The sequence below is a fragment of the Rattus rattus genome, chromosome 2 (genome assembly GCF_011064425.1).
Source record: "Rattus rattus isolate New Zealand chromosome 2, Rrattus_CSIRO_v1, whole genome shotgun sequence".
Classification (NCBI taxonomy): Eukaryota; Metazoa; Chordata; class Mammalia; order Rodentia; family Muridae; genus Rattus; species Rattus rattus.
In genome coordinates, this window is record NC_046155.1 from 62,959,716 (window position 1) to 62,985,104 (window position 25,389).

The 25,389-nt window shown below is 44.0% G+C and overlaps 2 protein-coding genes across 3 annotated transcripts in view; one reads left to right on the plus strand and one right to left on the minus strand.

Moving 5' to 3' along the window:
• Window positions 1–13,386, minus strand: part of Ppp2r2d (protein phosphatase 2 regulatory subunit Bdelta) — a 34,830-nt gene extending 21,444 nt beyond the window's left edge. The window contains exons 1-2 of the mRNA XM_032892367.1: window positions 13,235–13,386; window positions 13,053–13,145 (exon numbers count right to left, since the gene is read on the minus strand). Of these exons, the coding sequence (XP_032748258.1) occupies window positions 13,053–13,145; window positions 13,235–13,241 (100 nt within the window). The 5' untranslated portion in view covers window positions 13,242–13,386. The remainder of the gene's footprint in view (window positions 1–13,052; window positions 13,146–13,234) is intronic.
• Window positions 13,387–13,454: 68 nt separating this feature from the next.
• On the plus strand, window positions 13,455–23,832 carry LOC116891371 (MAPK-interacting and spindle-stabilizing protein). Of its 2 annotated transcripts, XM_032892369.1 has the most exons (3): window positions 13,455–13,792; window positions 15,080–15,200; window positions 22,664–23,832. In XM_032892369.1, the coding sequence occupies exon 3, from the start codon at window positions 23,001–23,003 to the stop codon at window positions 23,790–23,792; it is 792 nt and encodes a 263-aa protein (XP_032748260.1). In that variant the 5' UTR covers window positions 13,455–13,792; window positions 15,080–15,200; window positions 22,664–23,000; the 3' UTR covers window positions 23,793–23,832. The 2 variants fall into 2 exon arrangements, with proteins under 2 accessions (XP_032748260.1, XP_032748262.1); XM_032892371.1 differs by lacking the exon at window positions 15,080–15,200.
• Window positions 23,833–25,389: the final 1,557 nt, after the last annotated feature.

Consider the following 25,389-nt stretch of genomic DNA (forward strand, 5'->3'; position numbering starts at 1 on the left):
TTTGTGACACTACAATCAGTTTTGAATTATATTCTATCAGTTAACAGAAGAAAGGCTTAAGATAAATTACTGTAAAATAGGAAAGTAACAAGGGACAACTAAATCTTAGTTTGTTATAGGAACAAATAAAATTTTAATAAAAGGAAAATATACCCAAGAAAGGCAAAGTTAGCTTAACAAATGAATATGATGCAATGTAACATCATGTTAAGAAAGTTAAAGGACAAAAGCCAGTCATGACCACCAATGCAAACAGCACATCTGACAAGTCCAGAACCTTTTCACAGTAACAATAAACTGAAAATAGAAGGAAACTTCTTCAAACTGTCAAACAACTTCTGCAAAACCACAAAGATACTTAATGTCTAAAGTATGAAGAGTCTTCTAAGATCAGAAACAAGGATGTATAGGTACTCTGTGATGTCTAGTACATATATTCTTCCAAAGAGGCTGGACAAGGCAATTAGGCAAGAAAAAGAAACTGTTCACAGATGAGGCTGGAGTATTTACAATCTTAAAACCATCAATCTTGAATTAGTTTAGCTAAGATTCAGGAGACCAAACCTACACAAAGTTCACTTCATGTCTATAAAGTATCAATGAGCAACCCCAAAACAGATTTCTATTTACTATATGATCAACAAAGAAATATAAGATGAATACACTGAAATATAATAGTATTGTAAGGTAACACTAAAGAAAATTGAAAGACTCAAGTTTTTTTATTTCAAAATTCACTAAAAAGGTTCAAGAATCAACATAGTATGGGACTTGCACAAAGCAAGGCAGACATAGTCATATATTTTGGTCAATCAAAATGATGAATGTGGACACTTTTAATATGAAAATTAAAGGTAACTTAGTATACAGAAGTCATGCATATAAAATAATTTTATATGAAATAAATTTATATTTTATATTTACTTGTTTGTGTTTTTAAAGATAGTGTTTCTCTGTGTAGCTGTCTGCCCCAAACTTGCTCTTTAGACTAGGCTGGCCTTAAACTCAGAGATCCACTTGCCCCTGACTGGGAGAGGCAAAGGCGTGTATCACCAACACCCAGTTTAAAACAAATTCTTAAAATATCTCAAAGCCTTAAGCACCAATGTTATAAAATTCTTTGAAGGAAACAAAAGCTGAAGAGGATGGCTCACTGGATAAAGTGTTTCAACAAAATCTCCTTAGCTCTTGTATTCCCACCACATCCAAACCCACTCAAACCCTCCCTTCCCCTTGCAAAAAAAAGGGGGGTGGGGTGGGGCTGGATAGATGGTTCAGTGGTTATGAGCACTGGCTGCTCTTCCAGAGGACCCAGGTTCAATTCTCAGCACAAACATGGCAGCTTACAATTGTCAGTTTCAGGGGAATCTAACACCCTTACATAGACATACTACATGCAGGCAAAACCACCAACCAATGCACATAAAATAGATAAATCATTCAAGAAAAATGAACGAAGCCAGGAGTGGTAGCACACACCTTTAATCCCAGCACATGGGAGGCATGTTGGAGGCTAGCCTGATCTATGTAAGTTCCAGGATAACCAGGGCTACTTAGTGATAACCTGTCTTAAAAACCAAAAACAAAACACCAGGAACAAACCTCAGTCCTAGCACACCTGGGAGCTGGAGGAAGGAGGGTCAGGAGATCAAGGTTTGAGGACAGACTGAACTACACCAGACCTTTAAAAGAGAAAAGAAAAGAAAAAGGTCATTAAAATTAGGCAAAGTATTTCAACAAATAATTTTCAAACTTATGCCAGTGTTTAATAAGCATAGGAAACAGCGCTCAATAAATAATCACTAGGGAGCAGTCAAAACCGTGAAATACTTCATCACGATCAAAAGAGTTAAAAATCAGACAACAAAGACTGATGAGATGTCGAGAAACTGGAAAATAACCATTTTAGAATATAGTTGGGCAGATAATAAAAAAATGTTGAACATAGCCAGTGACCAAACAAGTCACTGGTATATGTCAAGAGAGTTAAAATTACATGTCTACAAATACCTGTAGAGTATTCCTAAATTGCATTATTCATATGAGCTGGAATGGAGAAAAGTCTTCAGGCAATGAGTGGATTAACACATTGTAGCATACTCGTCAGTATATCTGACTGTTATTTATTGGAAAAGGGAAGGAAGTGTTGATGTACCCTACAATAGGGATGAGTCTTGAGACCACTAAGCAAAGGAGCCAGATGTGAAAAGCTACATCTCACATGATTTTATGTATCAAAGAACAGGAAAACCTACAGAAATGGGAATTTCTAAGCATAAAATATACAATGAACTATATAGCTGGGGTGGAGGGAAGAAAAGTAATGACTGTTCTTTTCAGATTATGAAAAAAATGTGCCTAGCACTCTCAATAAACAAGTGGAACTACATGAGTTCAAGGCCAGCCTGATCTACATACACAGTAAGGACTACTCCCTCCTAAAAGGTATCATTTAGTTTCAGCTAGGTGCAGTTGTGTGCATCTTTAATCTCAGTACTTGTTTTTCACTAGCATACTATACAAAGTTCATTCTATCATTTTATGCTTAATTTCATTTGCAGAAATTCCTCTGTTAAATACTATTTGTGTGTGTGTGTGTATACACATACGTGGTATTTACGTGAAGGTCAGATGATAACTTGTTTCCTCCGTTCTCTCCTTCCACCACATGGTGCCTGGAGATTGAACTATGGTTTATCAAGACTTGGTAGCAAACGTCCCTACCTACTGACTCATCCTTAGAAACTCTTTCAGTAAGCTTGAAACACACCAGTCACGGCAAGTCTATCTATTCTGTTAGCCAGCAAAGGAGCAGTAGCACTGCCTTGTAATACCTGTGGTCTTAGATGTGAGTAGTTACAAGCTAGCTAAGTAGATGCTAAAGTACTTTGGAATCATGAAGTATGTAATGACACCAACATTCTTACTATACTCTTGAACACTAATCATGTATTTTCCACATATGTAACAGATCCCAGCCCATGTGGATCACTTCAGCCAGAGTACTCTTTGCTTTTTAAACATGTTTGATCATACAATTTTGAACTCTCACTATTTTTGTATTGACCTACACCTTCATTTTATTCTCCCATTTACATCTAAATGTTCCTGCTACAAGTCTTTCCAAGTTTTCTACTTTTCTTTGCCCTCCGCACACATCAACCCTGCCATGTCACTCACACTCATAACTCAGTCCAGGAGGTCAGAACTGAGTCAGTCTAGGAAGACTCATAATGGACTCCCTGAGAGCCCCCTCAACATGGTATCCAGCTGGATATCTAGTAAGTGCTCATATTTTAGGCCCACATGTACATAGGGCAAGGCCACTGCTCCTACCCAGCTAATAATATGTGTAATGAGGAGTCATAAATCACTCACTTTTCTTCAGGAATGCCTCTCTGCAGGTGCTGGGATAGTAGTTTCCTGGTAAGGGACCTCAAATCATACACTAATAGGCAAGCTACAAACAGAATTTAGGAGTTCATAAGAGGAGCTGCTGCTTATGAAAAAAAGAATAAAGTTGTAAAATATAAACAGATGAATCCAAAGGATGGCTGAGAACACACACAGTTAATTACAAGTGGGAACCTCGGAGGGATTCCAGGACTATCAGAGAACCTGGAGAGTCTTCATTTTTTCAGTTTCTTTGTAACTCCACCATTTGGTTTTCTATAAATAACACTGTATTTTTGTGTTCTGGGACAAAAACAAAATCTAGCCAGACAAAAGGGTGTGGCTGTTCTTTAAACCTGCCTTGTACTAGCCATTCCACTGTTAGCAGCTTCCTGCATAGCAGTGGTTTTCAATGCTAGCTCTATGGAACCTTCAGGAAGGGTCAAAGCTGTGTCGACAATGTCACATATATGTGATCTACTGTATCGGTGTTGTCCTCTGTGTGTAGGCCACATGCGTCTAGCACCATGATGCAGTAGCACCCCTCAAGTCCTGCAGGACATCCATGTGGCAAAAGAAAATGCAAAGAGCCAGTTTTCCTTAGGACTGTCCCTGACAAACACTGGAATCACTGACTTTGACTTGACTTGCTGCTTATCCCACGGCTAGGCTTTTCTGTATTCTCACAAAGCCCGTCTGTTGCTTCTTTGTACACAGCTGTCTGGAAAGGCACCTCATTGCCACTGTTTTCATAGAATGCTATTTTTTTTGGAATGGCTTAACAATACTGGTCATTCACACTTTGACATGTGGTAGTTTTTGGTTTTTTTTTTTTTTTTTTTGTTTTTTTGAAAATGAGAAGAGTGAAGTCTCTTACTTCAGGGGAAATTATGAATAAAATTTGTTGTCAATAATAAAATCTGAGATTTCAAGAACAGATTAGACTTTGGGGAGCCTATATCTACTGCTGCTGTTGAACAGTTGCTAAAAAGTTTCTGATGAGATCAATGGTGGCATCAACAAACACAATTTTCTTTTCAAAAAGATTTTATTTATTATATATAAGTACGCTGTAGCTGTCTTCAGACACACCAGAAGAGGGTATTAGATCCCATTACATATGGTTGTGAGTCACCATGTGGTTGCTGGGATTTGAACTCAGGACCTCTGGAAGAGCAGTGAGTGCTCTTAACCCCTGAGCCATCTCTCCAGCCCACACAATTTTCTTTTTTTTTTCCTTTTCTTTTTTTCCAGAGCTGGGGACTGAACCCAGGGCCTTGCGCTTGCTAGGCAAGCGCTCTACCACTGAGCTAAATCCCCAACCCCTCCACACAATTTTCTTGAGTCAAAGAATGTTCTTTAAAAATCAGAATAGCTCCATCTACAGTTACTACCACTAGAGTAAGAACTACTAAGCCTGGCCTCATGGTGCACAACAATTCCCTGACAGGAGGGAGGAGGAGAGTGCATACCTTTAATTCCCATACCCAAGAGAGAGATCCAGCAGAAATATTCCAAAAAGAGAATATCTCTCATGAGGATGGATAAACAACAACAACAACAACAACAAAAACCCAAAAAACAAAAATGAAACTAGCTACTCAAATTCATCAGTTTGATCACATGGGGACATATTAAAGATAAGGAAAATTGGTTAAATATTTAAGTGAATTCAATTTACTATATCATATATGTGATATATTATATATATAATTATCACTATAATAATATACTAAAAAATCATCTCAAAAGATGCAGAAGTGTCTGAAAACATTTCAAATACATCCACAATAGAAAATTTCAGCAAAGGCTGGGTGGCGGCGGCATATGCCTTTATATCCCAGAACTAGAAAGGCAGAGGCAGATTGATCTCCGTGAGTTCAAGGCTGGTCCAGTCTACAGAGCTAGTTTCACAACAGCCTGGACGACACAAAGACACACCCCTGCCCCCACCAAATACCTGATGGCTCAGATTCCAGGGAGCAACAAAGCCTAGACTAAGGAGCAGAACAGTCATCACTCCCCAGAAAGAGTGATGGCTTCTGCTTGAGGCCAAATTTGCTTCATTAATGTCAACAAAGAAACTGTGAGAGACCCAGCCAGGGAAGAGATCTGAGCATCAGCTGTATCTTAATAAGCTGTTTGAAGGAACTGCTAAGTGTGAGACAATAGTACTCTTTTCACCAAACCTGTATAGGAAAACAAAATGTTCTGCATTAAAAAGAGCAGTATGTAGAGTGAGTTAAAGTAAAAAAAAAAATATGAAAATTAAGCTGTACTAATTTCAAATAAAAAAAGTATTGATAGATCTAAGTCACACAGACAGAAGTTCTAATGGTCCCCAGTTAAGATGCCTGCGAGTCAGGATTTACAGTGTGGCAGCAAGGTACACCATAAAGGTGACTGGAGCAGCTACTACCTTCCACCAGGTAGGTTTGAGGTCGGCAGGTATAGGTTTGCACTCACATCTCTGCACAATGATTTTCTGTGTCCTGCTTTTCTGTACTCTGGAATTGAGCTGAAGAAATAAGCATGATACAGGACATTGCCAAACACTGTCACACCAAGTGAAAAGACAGTGCAAGAGCGCAAAGAAAGCCTCAGTTATTTACCATTTGGCCCTTTGTTGAAAAGTGTACAAATTCCTTAGACTTTGACTTTTTCCCTAGAACCTGTGCTCCTCTACCGGCAGCCATTCTCTAAAGGCCAGAATAGAGTGACCTTCATGCAGTTACAATGTTGCCATCACTGAGGCTCATAATCACTAAGCACAACCCAAAGCCTTTGGCATGAGTTTCAAGGGCTATAGCATTTTCACAAGCTGGCCTGGTCCCTTGCTTCTCAGCAAATTCCTGCCTGCCAAAGGATTAAGTTGGGTTCTCTTACTTCTCAGAAAGCCATGCTTCTTATAACTCTTCAAACCGTCCTTTACCTCAAATGTTCCTCTTCCCTTCTTCTTCTTGTGCCCTGGCTTTCTCCCCTCCATCCCTCCCCTCTTCTGTGCAATGATCACTCCTCTCCAGTTCTCTACATATCCTAGACCTAGCAGGGATGCACCTTACCACACTGACTGAATTTCATTTCTTTGGTGCACTGTGGTACTACTTCTTTAGCCCCACAGCAACACAGAGTCAGCTCCTCTATGTTGCACCCTAGGCACCAGATCCTGTGTCCCTGCTTACCAGAACTTTTCAGCTTCTTTGGAATTTCATCAACCCTGAAATGATTATAGGTGAAGTCCCCACTTTCTGAACAGGGAAACAGAAGTATTCTGCTAAGTTGACACAAAGAAGTAAGAAGGTGAAAACGGTTTGTATCCACATCTCTGCATGATGTCTTTCTATGTATCTGGTCTACTCTGACTGACATCAACCTAAAGACACAAGCCTAACTAACTCAAGACACAGGACATGCCAAACAATGTAAAAGGCCAGTCCAGAGTCCAAGGCCAAGTGTGAAGAGCAGATGAGACTAGACTTCCTCCAACAAGGTGCAATTTAATGGAACAAGACGGATCAGTGGAGTGTTGAGAATAGGCAGGAAACCAAGAATAATCTAGAACAGGAAAGAAATAGGAGCAATGATGCAAAGATAGCAACACTTACAGATTAACAGCGAAAAAAACCAAAATGCCAGGCCCAGAAGACAGGATTCACTAACTGCAGATGTAAAATTGAATCTATGCTTAAACATTCCTAGAATCAAACATTCCAAGTTGGTTATTTAACATCCAGATCAGTATTTTAACTGGTAACAAGAGTACTGTTAGCACCTCACACCCCCTTTGATCACAAATATTTGGTGCGATTACTACACAATCAAGGTTCAGAAAGGGCCTTTATAACTGGTAACCACTGGACACACTCTGAACCCACAATCTCCCTTCAAACAAGAATTCTTCAGATCAAGGACTAAAAATAGTATTCAATTCATGCTATCGACAATCTTACAAACATAACAATTATGTAACTGTGACTTTGGTCACAGCTTGGTCATAGACCCAACTTTGGAGATGCAAGTAAGGATGAAGAACTACAGGGATGTTGGGAGAAGCAGTGTCTGATCTCCCCTTCCAAGCCTAGTTTCACTGCAAACTTAAAACTACTGGATCACCTGCTTCTTTGATGCTCTCTCTGAGATACTTTCCTAAAGGCTTTTTACCAATGACAATGCTGCAACAGAGTGAAGAACTCATTGGGAATAACTCAACCAAAGATCCTGTGCCACTGAGACTTCTAAAAAAGGGGAGATAGGATGGGGAGAAAGACCCATAGTAGCACCACTGTCCATGGTCTATTATGTGGAAATCAATCCTGATCATTAAGTCTGTGACCAAGTGTTCCTTCCCTGATAACCATAGTCTTCACATTTTACTATCTCTCAAATGAGATGTATCTTATGTTCAGTGAAACATAGTTATCTCTTGACTTCAGTCCAACGTCCCTTCATTTTGTTACGGGGTGGGGGAGATTGTTTCTTTGAAAACACCATGTAACCCCTAAGGAGAGATTATCTATTTATCTTTTTATTTATGCCAAATCACTCAGCCTGCTAAGTCACTTTTATAACCCTTAAGATTCAGCCTGGAGTTAAGCACATAGACCCTTAGTTTGACTTTGTATTATTTTCTTAGGGAGAAAAAGATTAAAGTTGAATTCAAAGCAATAAACTACCTCATGGATTAAGAGAGTATTACGTCAGGGTTGGCAAGATGGCTCAGTGGAGAGGCACTTGCTAACAAACCTGATGAACCTAGGTTAATCCCTGGAGGCCATGTGGACTATTCCCCTAAACTGTCTTTGATGCCTGCTCTCCAAATATAAAAAGCCAAAAAAAAAAAAAAAAAAAAAAAAAAAAGAAAGAAAGAAAGAAAGTCACTCAGTCCCACGTGGTCAGTCTTAAACACAAAATACATGGGTAACACTACTAAAGAAAAAGAGGTCTGAGAGGTAGTAGGGGATTAAAATTGAAAGGGGATGAAGGTGTAGAAATAATGTAAATGCAGAAAAATTACAACAAAATAATTAAATAAAAAGACGAGACATTTAAAAGGTCAGAGCCCAAAATTAAGGAACCAGATGTGATCCCTCTGGTTGATCTTGTGATCCAAGCTCAAAAACACTAAGTTCAACGTAAGACTCTTTACTAGTTCCCCATTTCTTGGGGTGGGGGACGACGAAGACACACCAATAAACACAAAGAAAGAGAGGATCTGAGGTTCCCTGTGAGTGAGCTGACTAAGTTACTGTTACACAGGGCTCCAGTTTTGAGTTTTCTACAATGCCTACTCTTTAAGTTTGAGAAAATGACTCAACCCTTGAACTCCTACTACTGACCTTATTTTATTTGATAAGCATTCCCTTTTAAGGCATGCCATTTTCCTGTGTTTTCAAAGGGTTAAATTCAATTGCTAGTGGTACAATCTCTGCTAACAGACAGCTGGCTCCTACAAGGTGCTCCCCCCAGGGCTGGCTAAAACTGGTTACTAGAGCAGTAAAGCACACAGGCCTTCCAGATAGGCAGTCTAATTTCACACCCTCTCTCTGCTCTAGTACATCTAATGGAGTTGAGCTGATCACTCTTTGGTGCCTTGTTTGTCCATCTGAAACTGGGATGAACAGCCTTTCAGATGGGTAAAGACTAAATTACCTGGCACAGGTAGTACACCTCCGCACAATTTCTGGAACATGAAGTACCCAATAATATTAATTATCACTGCTTTTTGGCTTGGTCCTGTGCAAGGCCTAGGAAAGGGTGGTGACAGCTAGCCTTAAGGACTCAGTCTACCAAGCACAGACATGCAAAAGGCTGTAGTGTCATGCAATGTTCACTAGCAGAAAAGCGTGCTCAGGGTCAGAAAGCAGAGGATGGTTGCAGGTTATTCCACATCACAAAATCTTCCCAAATAAAGCAGTGAGTGAACATTCTTAAGCCCAGTACTTGCAAGTCCCCTGGCTTTGCCATTTTGATTCTTGCTTCTTTCTCTACTCTCCAACAGGAGAAGGAGAACCAATCATTACTGTCAGCCACTTGCACATCTGGGCACCAGCAGGACAATTACTAATCTCTCTGTGAGCCTAGTTTGCTCCTATTTGCAGGTATATAGGACTCACCACACAATGAAACCTTGACTTTCAGCAAAAGAGTTAACCTGACTCAGAGCAAAATCTAATTCTTATATACATAAAAATAGTGCACCAATTTGTACACAGTTCAATACTGTATCAGGGGTTATTACATTAAAACACAAAACTCAAATAGAAATAAAGGCCCTTTCCATCCTGCTCTGCCTGGCCAGCCTATCTATACCCTGCCCTCTGTCCCCCAGGCTCTCTGAGACCTCCAACTTAATCTCTAGCACACATCTGACCACCTATGCCCAGGACAGCAGAAAGACAAAACAGGAGCAGGGCTACCTGGAATTTTGCAGAGCTGAACAAAAAGCCCCATAAGTTACAGGTTTCAACACATAAATTTTGCTATACCTTAAGATCTCAAATCCAGGGTTGGGGATTTAGCTCAGTGGTAGAGCGCTTGCCTAGGAAGCGCCAAGGCCCTGGGTTAGGTCCCCAGCTCGAAAAAAGAACCAAAAAAAAAAAAAAAAAAAAAAAAAAAAAGATCTCAAATCCAAGCCTCAACACATGAATTAAACTCCTTGAAATGCCACCTCCTAATTATCTCTCACCAACATTTCCTCTTCAAGTTTGAGTTTGGATAAGACTGGGGTAGTGATTTTTGTTGGTACAAGTCCTAGTTGCCAGTGACTACCTTTGCCTTTTTAAACCATTACTGAAAAGTCAAACAATATCTCAGCTGTCTGATGACAAAATGACAGAAAATAAATGATGGATTAAGAAGCGCTTGAGTTAAAACAGAAAGCTGTAAATACATACGACTGAAAAAAATACAGGCAATCATATAATATTACACATACAAAAGACTTGCAAACTAAAAATTTTAGATGTACTCAAATTTTTACTTAAAACACATGTTTAAAAACCATAAAAAGACTGGGCAGTGGTGGAGCATGCCTTTAACTCCAGTACTCAGAGAGGCAGAGGTAGGCAGGATCTCTGAGTTTAAGGCCAGCCTGGTCTACAGAGCTGGGGCTACACAGGGAGACCCTGTCTCGAAACAAAAAGCAAAACAAAACAAAAATTAAAAAGAAAACCCCCAAAAACAAAAACAAAACACCCACAAAAAGTTCTAATCAGTTTAACACAAGCAACAAAATATTTCTGTTGTGATTTTTAAGGGAAAGAATGGTATTTAACAAAGTATAAAGTCGTTTTAAATTCATTTAACTGAGGGGCTGGAGAGATGGCTTAGCAGTTAAGAGCACTTGCCTCTGCTCTTCCAGAGGTCTTGAGTTCAATTCCCAGCAACCACATGATAGCTCACAACCATCTGTAATGGGATCCAATGCCCTCTTCTGAGGAGAGTAACAGTGTACTCATGTAAATAAAATAAATAAAAGTAGGTTTTAAAAAATTCATTTAACTGGTCAATAAAACCTAAACCAAACCAAACCACACAGAAACCCAAAATTAAGGCAGATTAACCTTCCTACCACTATTATCACAAATAGGATGAGTCAATAGGAGTGAGGCTGACCTGTCACCTACCTGGCACATGAAAAATGAAACACAGTAATACATTTTATGCCAATACAGAAGAAAAAAAAATCAATAAACTACTCCACATAAAAGTCACCTGACTTCAACCCCAAACCATGCACCTCTGCAACTTCTGGAGAGCAGTTTCACAGGTCAAGATGACATGGTCTGGTCTTGTCCCCTGGGGCCACAGACCTCTGAATGTTCTCAAGGGTAATGAGTCAAGCCAGATACTTCCAGAAGAGACAGGGTGAAGGAGGGAACAAGAAGCAGGACAGGACATCAGAGGAGAGGCTGCTAGTGACAAGGAAGGTGGGTTGAGTAAATAGACTTTCTTTTAAAAGAGAGTGAAAGGCCTATGTATTAGACACTGAACAAGCTGCAATGAATCTAATATAAAAGGCTAATGTTAAATCTCTAAGAATAAACTCCACAGCCTTTAGACTCTCCTAGCTCCCTGTGTACCTGGCACATTTAAACTATGATTAGGGGAAAAAAACAAAGCAACAGACTGAGTCTGGAGGCTCAGGAATAGTCTTAAGGAAAGCTGGGCTTTGCAGTGCTTTCCAATAATTTCAGAATTTGGGAAGCGGAAACAGCAGGGTCAAGAATTCAAGGCCAAAGTTGGGCATAGCAGTCCACGTCTTTAATCCCTGAGGCCAGCCTCGTGTACAAAACCTGGGCTGTTCTACAGAAAAACCCTGTCTCAGAAACAGTTCAAGGCCAGCCTCAGCTACATAGGGAGTTTGAGGCCTATCTGAGCTACACGAGACTCTGTCTCAAAACCCAAAAACAAATAAAATTTAAGGGGGCTTAGCAGGAAGAGTCATTTGCTGTCAAGCCTGATAACCCAAGTTCCATCCCTGGGACTCACATGGTGAAAAGAATCAACTCCTCTGACACGTTGTCCTCTAATCTCTACACGTGCAGGGGCGTGTATAAGCCTACACTCACAAACACTTTGAAATTCCAGCACTTAGCTGGATGGGACAGAGTTTAAGGCCTGGGCTACAATACCAAGACCCTTTCACAACCAACCAATAAATCTAAAACAAAACAAAAAACTAAGAAGGAAGGCTGGAGAAGTGGCTTTAAAGAGCTGTGGAGGAAGAGAAAACACTCAGGGAAATGCCACTACTGCAGAGCTTCAGGAGATCCCATGACAAAGTAAGTTCCTCTTGCTCAACACCAAGAGGTGGAGATCAGAGCTGACCGATGTCTACCTGGCCAGAGATTGGACTGGACAGACTGGCACACCGAGGTCTACAAACAGGGCATCCTGAGAAATTCAGTGCTCCATCCCATCCTGAGAGTCAAGTAGCACAGAAAGCATGGGCTCCCGGAAACTGACTGATAACCCTGCATGAATATCCTTCCCTCTTACACAGGGAGAAGACAGCCCATGGGCCACCACAGAAATGTGTCCGGGACCTGATTTACCCCATAGGTCAACTGCCATCCCCCCCCCTTCACAACAAATGAGCCTCACCTCACCCTGTGGTACCAACTCCTAGCCGAATCCCGGGGCCACTGCCAGAGACTAGTGTCTACAGTCCCGTCTTATTCCGTATAGACTCTAGAGAGACTTGCATTTACGACGGCTGTGCACCCTAGACTCCAAAGACCTGTGACCACAGGCCTAGCTTCCTTACATGGCTTGATACCTTTGCCCCAGCCTTACCTTCTCACAGACCTCGAGGCCAGCGTCCATGGTCGTCTCCCCACAGCCTCCCGAGACTGGCCCTCCATGGCCATCTGCCTACCGACCCCCGAGGCCGGAGTCCATAGCCATCTCCCCACAGCCTCCCAAGGCTAGCGTCCACCGCCGTCTCCCCGACAGACCCCCGAAGCGGGACTCAGCCGCAGTCTCTCCCCATGCCTGCGTCCACAGTCGTCTCGCTACGGACGCCCCTCCCTCTCTTATGCTTGTCCGGCCGAGGGTCTCACAAGACAACGCCGGTCAGGCGGGCAAAGGCGACCGCGTCCGGACCGGCGGCTGAGCGTGACCTTGCACCCGGGACTCGGGGATCGGTCGGGCCTCACCTTCCGCCACGTCCTCGTCGACAGCGCCCTTCACCTGCGAGAAGCACCACTGGAAGTCGTTGCCGCCCGTCGGGCAGCCGCCACCTCCGGCTCCTGCAACAGAGCGCGCCGTCAGGCCGGCCCCGCCCCGCCCCACCACCGTCCGACCGCCCGCCCGCCCCCCGCTCGCGCACGGTCCTCACCTGCCATGGCGCGGGCAGGACGCGCCCAGCTGAGCGCGGCCGACCGAGGCGCTCCGAGCGCTCAGCCCCGGCCGCCACCGCCGCTGCCGCTGCCGCCACCGCCGCCGCCGCCGGGGAGGGAATTTTTTTCCCTTTTCAAAATGGCGCCCAAAGCCCGTCGCCCCGCCGGATGACGTCATCCCCCTCCGCCTCCTCCGACGGTCAGTGCCGCGGGGGCTGCCGGGGGCGCACCGTGCACCGACTGCGTCTGCGCGAGCTGTTTTGAGGTTGGGCCTGCGTAGCCTCTGCGGTCTAGGGAAAGAGTGTCTTAGAATAGTCGGCCAGCAGATATAGATGGCCTTCTCGAGTGGTGTAAGGACTAGGACGCGACGCCCTCTGCGTTCTTAAGGCCTCAGACTTTCTTCTGCGGCCGGCTGGATTGGATGCTGGAAGGCCTGGACCCTTCCTACAGCTGAGCCAACGGGAACGCGGAACCTCCGTGGATCTGCCAATAGAGAGCGCTCGGCCGTGGGCTGGCGGGGCCTCTGAATCCCGGAGCACCTGGAACCCAGCACCTGCGTGCGTAATTTTGCCCATCACTCAGGCTTGCTTGCCCCCAGTATCTTTGACCGTAGCTTCTGAGCACCGATCTCACCAGAGTGCTACTTCAGGAGTTCTTTGAGCTCTTAGTGTAGCTCCAGGGAACCGTCGACATTTGCTTTATTTGTGGGTGTGTTTTTCTAGCATGAACAGGAATTATTCGTTCGTGGGCTTGACGTATCCGAAGTCACTATGAAGTTAGCAGTGAGCTTATTGCACCACTAGAGGGCAGTTGTTCCAAACCAGAGCATTCTCCACAAATGCTGTTCTGCCTTTTAGCAAGTGTCTTTTCTGTTCTCAGTCTTGGCTGGGATGCTGCTTGTGTAGAGGTGATGTGTCTGTCTTGGTGGAGCTTAATCTGCAGTGGAGAAGAGACAATAAGAAAAACCTGGGGAAAGTCAAGTGGCGTAGAATTAAATACAGCACAGAAGCAGGGGAAAGGAGATTGGAGCAGTTGCTATCTTAAGGAGAGCAATTGGAGGAGATAAGAGTCTCCTTCCGAAATCTTGGGCAGCTGCTAGAAGTGGGGACAGCCAGTGCACACGAAGGTCCACCCTGACCTTGTCTATGTTTTTAGTTTTAATTCAATTGCACACACACACACACACACACACACACACACACACACACACACACACACACTTTGATTAGGGTCTTGCCATGTAACCTGAAGCTGGTCTCTAAATTGAAATACTTCTGCTTCCACCTTGTTGAGCACACGAAGCTCGCTAACATGTTTAAAGCACAGCTAGAAGCTGAGGGGAGAACAGAGTGACCAAGGAAGGCTAGTCATGGTAGTGGAGGCATGGCGGTCAGGGACAAAGCAGGAAGCTGTCTTCAGGGGGTGAACTCTGATGAGAGGACTGGCTGTGGCAGAGTTTGGGAAAGTCATGATGGAATAGCACTTTCCATCAGCCGCAGCACCCAGGGTTGTTTCTGAAAGAACTGTCTCCCGAGTTAAGTAGGAGGGTAAAATGATCCGCAGGCGTCTGGGTGTGTGAGAGTAAATGAGTAGTGAGGTAGTGAGGGTATAGGAGTGTCACTCAAGTGACACTCCAGATCATCAAGAGAGTTAAAAGCATATGTATATAGCTCTGAGAGGACATACTGGGAGGAGCTTGAGGAAGGAATTCCAAGCCTGGGAAGAAGCATTCTGAGACTTCTTGCAGAACTGGGGTCTAACTTAAGTTTATTCAGACTCCACGTAGACAGGGGTATCTCAAGTAATGCCGGGGTTGCTAAGTATTCCTTTCTGCCTAATTGTAGCTGCATGTTTAAGATATGTAAGTAGACTGCAATAGTTAAAACGGTTCCCACTGTCACAGACATGTGCCCGTGTGCACTGGAATGCTCTCTATGAAGAATGACAGACTGAGTGGACAGAACTGTAAGTAGCTGCCCTAATAATCAGTGACAGGCAGTATATTTGGCTTATGCTTCCATATTACGGGCCATCGTTGAAGGAAGTCATGGCAGGAACTCAAGCAGAGCAGGATCCTGGAAGCAGAGCTGATACAGGTCATGGAAGTGTGTTGCTTACTGACTTGCTCCTCATGGCTTGCCCAGCCTGTTTTCTTATAGAACCCAGGGCCACCAGGCCAGAGGTGGCTCCACCCATAATAGTCTGGACCCTTCCCCATCAATCACTAATTAAGAAAATAACAGGTTTACCCTCAGCCAGATCTGATGGAGGCATTTTCCCCATTGAGGTACCCTCCTCTCAGGTGACTCCACCTTGTGTTAAGTTGACAAGAAATGAGCCAGCATAGGCCAAATTTAAGTTTAAAATTTATGTACATCTACGTCCAGGCCATGAGAGGGTGTTGGAGTTATAGGCAGTTGGGAGCTGTCTGACACAGGTGCTTGGAACCAAACTAGGGACCTCTGGAAGAGCAGCAAGTGCGTTTAGCCACTGAACCATCTCTATTCTCATCATTTTCTGCTGCTTACTCTAAAGTGGAGTAGGATACTACCTGCCTTTTTCTCCACCTCTACTCTATCTATCCCCACTTTTCTTCTCTTGTCTTTATCACCCTCCTCTCTAAGGATGTGGTTCTGTCCTTATACAGAGAACACGTGTGGGTCATTCCCTAAAGACCATAAGCTACTGTGCTGCAGCTCATGCCTTCTGTGATCTTAAGGTCTCCATAGCAATTGTTAGTAACTAATGAAACAAATACTGTATGTCTGTTGAGTGAGACTGATCTAGTCTTTGTGCACAGGAGCTCAGAGTCCATAAGGAGTAGATTATTTTGAGCCATCTCTGTCTACGATGTAAGCAGGTTGATGGGATGGAGTCCATGGAAACTCAGCATGGGCTGGAGTTCTGAGCTTTAGCCGGAAAGGTGGGTGCTGAGGCTATTGGGCTGACAGTCATGGCCTAACTCCAGGATGGGTTGTAGAAAATTGCTAGGCTCATGTAGCTGAATGCCAGCACTAACTTCAGCTTAAGATCCCATCCTGATTCACACTTTGGGTTCCTTGGGACTGGACAAGAACCTAGGGGAGAGGGCAGGTGAGCATAGAGGAGCCCTGGGAACTGAGGGGCATGGGTCCTGGGATATGCTTTGTTGGAGTTGCTAGCTCAGTTGCCAGCTTCCTTGCCTGGAATCCCTGAGCTTGCTTTTGGCCCGATTCTGCTGACAGTTCTAGAATTTCTAGGATGTCACCCAAGGTATCAGAAGCAGATGCATTACCTAATATGTATCCATTGGGTCTGGTAAGTGTACGTCATCGGTAAGTCAGAGCCCACTGAAGGGCTTAGAATACAAATCAGACACTTACTGCTAAGCTTTTCCCATACCTGACATCATAACATCCTCTCTAGGAATAACGACTCAGCACAAAGCTCTTAACTTTCAGTATCTACAAGTCCTGGTGCCAGAAGAAAAGCACTGGCTTTACCACTTACCTGCATTATTAGCTCAGGAACTCCCAAAGCCACGGCATTACCTATGGGAGTGCACCTGCCCCTTCTGCTGCTCTCTGGCTTCCATGATGCTGTTCTTCCCTTGCCTGAAGGGAAGGAAAAAGTAGAAGCAAAGGGCTGAGACCTGCTGTCCTTGCTGTCATAGTGGGATGCAGCATGGTTTGTTCATCCTGAGCCGATGCGTGGATATTCAGGCATTTCTCTGTTTCACACTTTAGAGCAACACAGCAGGCTTTTAATTAGGAGCAGAATACACACTTCATCACATCCATGCACAGAAGGTCTCAGAGGCTGGCCTAGAAGCATGGGAACACTTTTCCGCTCTAAATTGATAGATACCTGGCATTTTCTTTTCTTTTTTTAAACATTGTCAGCTATTCGATGTTTTTGAATCATATTTTAGAGTGAGAGAAAACCACTTGCTCATTTTAAGTGTTTTTCTGGAAAAGAAATAATTCACAGATGGGGATAGCTTCATTTCAAGAATAGAAATACAGCTTCCCAATATTCCACAATATGGCTTTGTTCTCTAAATTATAAAATCAAGGCAGAGCCGAAATGGCGACAGAAGGCATGGAACTGGAGGCACAGACCCAGCTCAGCAACTTGCAGTTTTCCTTCACCGGGAACCTATTTGAACTTAAATTATGCACAGTAAATGTCAAATCTTTCCCCATTTATCTTAGTAACTGAGGAATCCTGTATATCGGGGAAAGCTCTTTGTACATCAAAGCTCCTTAACAATGCAAGTTGTCTTATCTTCCTGTGGGAGGAAATGTCAGCTTGATTGATGTGATCTGGGGAGTGAGGGCTTCTCTCTCCTGCCTCAGCTCTGATTGCTTGCTCAGGGGAAAGCCCTTTTAGGGCAGCCCCTTCATTTTAGCACCTGACACATCTACCCCATGAGTCACCTTTAGAAACAGGCCACCATGAGGATCAGAACCCACACCAGGCCTAGTGACTCATTACAGCTGACACACCTACCCTTCAGTAAAAAGTAATAAGGAAGGGAAGATATGCAAGGAATGTGTTTTCCAGCAGCCCCGTGTTCTGTCCTCTGAGCCCTTAGAACTAACACAATGGGTGTCCAAGAGCTTGGTCTTGTGAACTTGACAGTGGTGCATGGGACTTACCCTAATATGTCCAGCTGGAGCAGCACCCCAGCTCCCCATGCAGGAGCCAGGTGATTATAGAAGGTATCGCCCTAGTGGCCAAGGCCAGGAGCCCAACAAAGTCAGGAACTGAAGCTGTGCTTCCAGATTGAAGGTTTCACCTCTCTCCTGCCTTCTCTTTTTTCTCCCACCCCTTTATTTATTAGGGTCTCATGTAGGCCAATCTGACCTTGAACTCTCTGTGTAGCCCAGGATGACATTGAACTCCTGCCTCTGTCTTTCCAGTGCTGAGATTACAGGTGTACTCCACCACACGGGTACATACATAAGTGCGTGCCACCGTGCCTTTCTAGTTTATCGGAACTAGTTTCTTCATCGCCAAGAATTAGGAGCAACAGTTCCTATCCTTGAGCATGAGTTAGGAGGGCTCTAGAAAGTAAACCAAAATTCTATGCCAGCCTTATTTGTGGCCTCAATGAGATATTTGTTACTGAGTTTCAGAGAGGTGGGAGTCATTTATGGGTCCCAGTCCATACATACATGTACATATAAACATGTGTATATATGTAAGTTAAATGTGTGTGTGTGTGTGTGTGTGTGTGTGTGTGTGTGTGTGTACACATTTCCAGAGAAGGAAGTACCAGCCCGTCTTGGAGGAGCTTCTTTAGGCACAAAGCTGGCGGCAGGTGCTTTCTTCATTAGGGAGCTGTTGCCCTCTACTGGACAAGACAGGGGAAGCAACTCAGTGATCACTTTGAAAGTCCTGGAAGAGAACAAAGTGTATGCTGGTTGGGATTATGTGCTCACAAAAGCATCCTGGGAAGAGAAATTCCTTTAGATCAGAGGCTGAAGCCTGCCCATATGAACTGGCAGAATCTTTACACACTAGCACACTCACTGTAAGACCCTGGACAGAAACCTTTTTTATCTTAGCCTTTTGAGTGGGGTGAGATCATTAGGATGCATCTGAGCTATGGACATGCCCTAGCCCTGACCTTTGGCCTTAGCTCTTACTTGCTGCCAGAGATGAGGGAATGAGAGAAGGAAGAAGGGAGAACAGGAAGGAAAAGTGAGTGGAAGCAAGGCAGGTGTGTGTGTGTGTGTGTGTGTGTGTGTGTGTGTGTGTGTGTGTGTGTGTAGGTTCTCATTCCTTGACAGATGACCTGGCCCAGCCAACCTCACAAAGCACAATAGGTCTCTACTATCTGGGGTTCTGGGGAAAATGCAGGGCTGCCTCTGAGGCATGGCGAATTGTTCTGTGTTCCATTCAAGGATGAGACTTTGGGCTCAGGTCTTCACAGGAGAACCAGCTTTGTCCAGACGACTTGTTTATGGCTATGAAGCTTTGGTAAACACAACTGTTTACCAAAACAGGTCATAGTCAATCAGGCAGCTTCTGCCACAGCTTTTCTATGAGCTGGAATGTCTGGCTGACCCTTCTTTAATGATCCTCATCTCCTTTCAGCCCTTCTGTTAACCTTATGCTGGAGTCACCTTAAGAACCCAACATCTGTCTGATACTATTAGTGAAATTTCCCATGATTCCTCGTGAGATATGAGAACTCCTCTAAACCTTACCTAGATGCTGAAGCCAGCCAGGGATCTCAGGCCCCGTACACCTCCTTGTGAGATGATGTGCCATTTCTCCTTTGGCTAACCCTTCCTGTGTTGACTGTTGAGGCTAATGTATCTATGCTTGCATTCCCTGAGCAATGAGTGAGTGGGGCCTCACTGGGACATGAGGTTTTGGATATGATTGAGATGAGAGACTTTTACAAATTATTTATTATGTGTATGGATGTTTTGCTTGCATTGTGTCTGTGTGTAACATGTGTCTAGCTGGTAAAGGCTAGAAGATAGCATTGGATTTCCTGGGCCTGGAAGTATAGATGGCTGTGAGTCACCATGCTGGGAACAGAACTCTGGTCCTCTGGAAGAACAGCCAATGCTTTTAACTGATGAGCCATCTCTCTAGCCCCAAGTTGAGGCTAGACCAAGTTGTCTCAAGACCCAGATACATTGGAAAGTGATTTTATTGTAAAGGCAAAGTGCAAAACAGAAACAGGTAAGATGGAGACTGAGAGACACTGCAGTAATGTGCTTTGATGACAGAAGGAAGGACTTTAGAGTAAGTCACCCAGACTGCAGTGAAGCTGGTTGTGTGTTTCTGATATCCTGATCTGAGGGAGAGTCCATTTCTGTTACTGAAAGTCATGAAGTCTGTGGCAGTTTGTTACAGTAGCTCGATAAAACTGTATAGCAACCAGCCCTCTTCTTTGGGCTCCTCTGTGTTTTTTGACACTAGCTCTTCACCAGAGATGTTGTTTTACTTAATTTTTGAGATTATAATACAAAATTTCTCCCTTCCCTTTCCTCCCTCAAACCTTCCCAGGTGCTCTCTTCCACTCTCCCTCAAGTTTATGGCCTCCTTTTTAACTGTTATTGCATGCATGTATATGTGTATGTTTATATAGGAACATATAAGGTTATATAGGAATATATATAAGGTTAGTCATAATATAGCACATACATATCATATAAATATGTAAATATATGGATTATGCTACCTGTATGTATGTATGTTTTCAGTGTTGACCATTTGACACTGGACAACCCAGTTGCTGTGCTCTTCCCTAGAGAAGACCACCTCTGCCACCCCGAGCTTTCCTCGGTATCCTATAGTTTTTTGTGTAGGGTTGAGTCCTGTGGGCTTTTGCCTATCCACTTCAGCATATGCACTTGCGCAAGGAGGTCCTTGTTCAGCTAATGTTTGGGAAGTCATGTTGGTGAGACTTTATGGGTATAGCTTTGGAGGCTATCAGGAGATAGCCTCTAACTTCCTGATTAAAGTCTTTCTGTCCTCTCTTCTACAATATTCTCTGAGCCTTAGGTGCAGGAATGTTTTGTGCATGTAGCCACTGGGACTGGGCTTCACAACTCTGCATTTTGATTGGTTGTTGTTTTCTGCAATGGTCTCCATCTTGTGCAAGAGAAGTTTCCTTGATGAGGGGTGAAGACCGTGCTTAGTCCGTGGGTATAAGGACTGACGAGTGGCTAGACTGTTGTTAGGATTATGGTGGTTTAGTAAATTGGTGGTTATAGATTCTCTCCCACTTCTATAACCTCCTTAGTGCTGAGTAGTTAGCTAGGTTTCCAGTACCAGGCATCATTTTCTTTGAGCGGGTCTTAAGTCCAACAAGAGAGCTATCGGTTACCACCAAGGTGTGCACCCCACTACTGCACCCTTAGGGGTGCTGTGCCATGCTGGTCCTTGCTGTGGTTCATAGGTGTCATAGCTTATGACACAAGGTAGGACTTTTGGTTACTTCCCTCCTTTGGAAGCTGGCGTGGCTTCTTATACCATGAAAACTATCTCTCAGAGATGGGCCATTTACATTTTAGAGAAATCCACCTTAGTTTTTCTTTCACAAGTGTGATTTGGCTTTGGTATTGTATCTAAAAACTCATTGCCAAAGCTGATGTCACACAAAGATCTCTTACAATTTTTGTTTTTGTTTTTTAAAGAATCGTACGTGTTTGTCATGCCCTTGCCTTTAGGTCTATAATCCACTTGAGCTGCATTTGAGAGGTGTCCATCTGTGTCTAACTTACATGCTTTTGGCTTGTGGACATTGGGGATTTCAGCAACTTTTGTGGATTAGACTTACTAACTATGTCTTCAGACACACCAGAAGAGGGTGACAGATCCCATTACAGATGGTTGTGAGCCACCATGTGGTTGCTGGGAATTGAACTCAGGACCCCTGGAAGAGCAGTCAGTTTTCTTAACCACTGAGCCATCTCTCTAGCCCTAGACTTTCTTTGTACCATTGTTGTGTCTCCTTTGTCAGAAATCTGTTGATACTGTGTATGTCTATTTCCAGACTGGCTCCTCTACTCCATTGTTTTTATTTATTTTTTCAAGCATCATACTGTTTTACCTTTTGTCACATATGAACTTATTTGATGTCAGTGTTGCTCCTCTGATGTTGGCTCTGCTTTGATGAGTCTGGAATTCTGATGTTAATTCTTTTGATACTTATGCCCAGTTACAGTGCTGGTACAGAGGAAAGAAGTCAGCTTTTATGTGGTGACTCTGTCCTGCAGCCTGGTTGTGATCTCCAGGAGGTCCCCCCCCCCCCCCAGCTGAGGACTGAACCCACAGAAGGTCTTTTTGTTGGAATTTTCCACATAGACAATGGGATAATCAGAACAAAGACTTTTTGGTTTCCTTTGTTGATCTACATACATTTTATTTTCCTTTCTTGTATTCTTTCGGCTCTTGTTGGCTAGGACTTCCTCTGTGATGCCAAGTAGGCATGGTGACGTGGGCACCTTTTTTTTTTTTCCCGATAAGCCTTGTCCTTCCTAATCTCAGGTGGAAACAATCTTTTTTCACCATTAAGAAAGAAGGCAACTTTGTTTGGTTTTAATGTTCTTTCTTAATTTGGGAGAATTCTACTCTACTAGAATTTTACTAAGTTATTACAAAACTATCCCTCCTTTTAAAAGTTTTACAAGACTGTTTTCCAGAATAAGCAATGGAGACATTTCTAGAACCATCTCTTTCCTCACTGCTGTTCTGTAGATGCTGTCCTAGCTCCTGTGCCCTATATGCTCTATGTGTTAATCCCTCTTCTCTATCCCCAACCTGTGCCCTGTGTTCTAGTCCCTCTCTTCTCTATCCCCATTCAATCTCCATGACTTGAGTCTTTTCCAGGCCTTTTCCTCATTTTGGTAAAGTGGTTAGACCACTAATGGTTCAGAATGTGATATAATCAACCATGTGTTTTGTTTTGTTTTATTTAGGGCAAATTTCCCTTTATGAAACATTTAAACAATCAACTTGCTCAGGCCGGTTCTCCATTGCCTGTCTCATCGGACTCATCACTGCTATAGGCTGCGCCTTGGGCTTAGATCCTGCTGGAAAAATACCACGTGAATCTTCACTGGCAGATGTGCTACCTGATCACTGAACAGCCCCTGCCAGAACCTCTGCTGTGAGCACGACAAAAGCTGGCCAATCTCCTCCAGGCTGGCCAGGCTCCAGCCCTAAAAGTAACTCACGTGTTCACCTGCTGTGTTATCTGGACGCCCACTAAGTGCAGCACCCTCCACTGTGCCTTTCAGACCAGCACCAACAAGGATGTATCCCTTCATCCCTCCGGCTAGACTGTTACCAGGATCTCCAGCACCCTTTCTTCCTTCTAGACCATCATGTCCCCAACCTAGTGGTCCTTATCCAGGCCCTGCTGTACGAGTCCCTGGCCACACAAAGCCATATGTTACAACAAATATGCCCTTTCCAGAGCTACCTAGGCCAAATAGTGCACACACAGATCCAGCTGGTCCTTTAGGTACACAGGGATCCATGTCTTCTGGACCTTGGGCGCCAGGAATGGGAGGGCAGCATCCCAATGTGCCATATCTATTTCCAGAGCCATCTCCCACTCCTCCCCTGCCAGTGTCAGGAGCACCACCTGTTGCATGGGTCACAGTGCCACCAGGAGACTGGAAACCACCGGCATCCTATCCTTCTCCTGAAGCTTCATATCCCATCCCAGGACTCCAGCCTTCTCCGAATAATTCCTACCAACTGCCTCCAGGACCTTCTGGTGCTTCACCAATGCCTGGTAACCTTCATAAAGTGAACGAAATGCCAGGTGGCTCCCATTCTGATTCGTCCAACCCGGAGAGCACCTTGATGACCACTGGGCAAAAGAAGCAGCTGAAGGTAGACAACAAAGCCATCAAGAGGAGACGTTACAAGAAGAAGAGCAAGCGAGTAACCTGGGGAGACATCAAGACTCTAACTCACAAAGCTGAGACACTGGGGAAACAACAAGGACACAATACTACTGACCCCAAAATGATGCTGTTATGTTTAATGACTATGCTGCATGTTAATTCTCAGCAGGAACATGAAGAGTCCAAATGACTCTTGTCTAGGAGAATAAAAGGCACACCTGTAATAAACAGTATAATGTTGTTTTGCCCCCCCCCAAAAAAACCCAAAAAACAAACAAACAAACAAACCCAAAAACCTACAACCAGTGAACTTGTTTTGTTCTGGGTTTTGTCCAGCGTTGCAGCTTAGTTGTTTGTGGGCATACCTTCAAGGGAGTGAGGTCCTCAGGTCACCAGTGTACCAGCAGCATCAGGTTCTGGCCTGCTTTAGATGCAGAAGACACAGAAGCAACAACAGCTAATGGCTTGGCTTTAGTTGTGCATTAGGATCTGCCCCCATCACTCCAGATCAGTGGTTAGGGATGGTGGTGAGGAGCAGGCCTATACCACTGAGCATTGTGACACACCGGGAATGGAGCTTTCCCTGAAGGGCTTGTCACTGCCTCTTCTGCGGTGTGTGTCAGTTAAGACACTCCTGTAGCTTTACTAAGTTTCTTTGGTTGGGGGTGGCAGGATTCTGGAGTCTCCTGGCATAGCTTGAGTTGCCTCAACCTCTTCAGATGCCACATGCACCTTCTGGATGGCATGTGCTGGTGGCCTCAGGTGTCTATACACCTGGGCTTGTTAGAAGGAAAATTCAGAACATTGCAGGAAATAGTTATCTCCAGACATGCTGAAGAGACGCACCACAGGGTGGCACTCTTGTACCTCATTTTAAGGGATTTTTTTTTTCCAATGTAACAATTTCTGTTACTTTTTTTTAAAGAACTAATTTGTCTGCCAAATGAGCAGGAGTCCTGGGTGAGACACAGTGCTGCTGGGATTCCTTGGGATTTCAGGGCTTGTCTTCCTCCTCCCCTCCCTTTCCCATGCCATCTTCTTTAATTTCCATTATTTTAGGGGTGAGTCATTTGGCTGTCCCCTGCAAGAAAAAGGGAAATGAGATGCTCACTTCTCGAGGGTTGGATGCTGAGACTTTCTGCTGAGCTGGGAAAGGGCACACAGTTCTGCATTAGGACTCAAACTGGGGACCCTGAGCACTGAGCCAGACCCTGCTGCTGTGGCCTCTAAGGAAACACTGCTAAAATATTTCATTCAGGTTCTATTTGGTAACAGGAATCTGGTTTCTTCTAGAGTTCCTAGATAGAAAGTTGCCATTAGTGAGTTTTCCAAAAGGCCTTGTGGCAAAAGGTTTAGAAGTTTTCTTTCACATTGGTGCTAGAGAACCTGTCTGTCAAGAGGAAACAAGCTATGGTGACAGGGCTTGGGCAGCTCACAATGCCCTGTAGCTCTGGTTCCAGGGGATCCAATGCCTTTGGATTCCATAGGCATCTGGACTCACGTATATACTCACACACAGACTTGCACATGTATACATGACTACAAATAAGAATTTAAAAAGTCACAGGCTAGGGCTGTAGTTTAGTCGTTAGAGTGCTTGCTTAGCATGCATGAGACCCTGAGTTTGATCTCATCACAAGCCAGGCATGATGTTACACATCTGTAATCCAAACACTCAGTTGGAAATAGAAGGATCAAGAGTTCAAAGCCATCGTCAGCTGCATAGTGAGTTTGAGGCCCTTGGGTTGCACGAGTCTGTCGCAAACAAAGCCAGTGTAATTCATAGA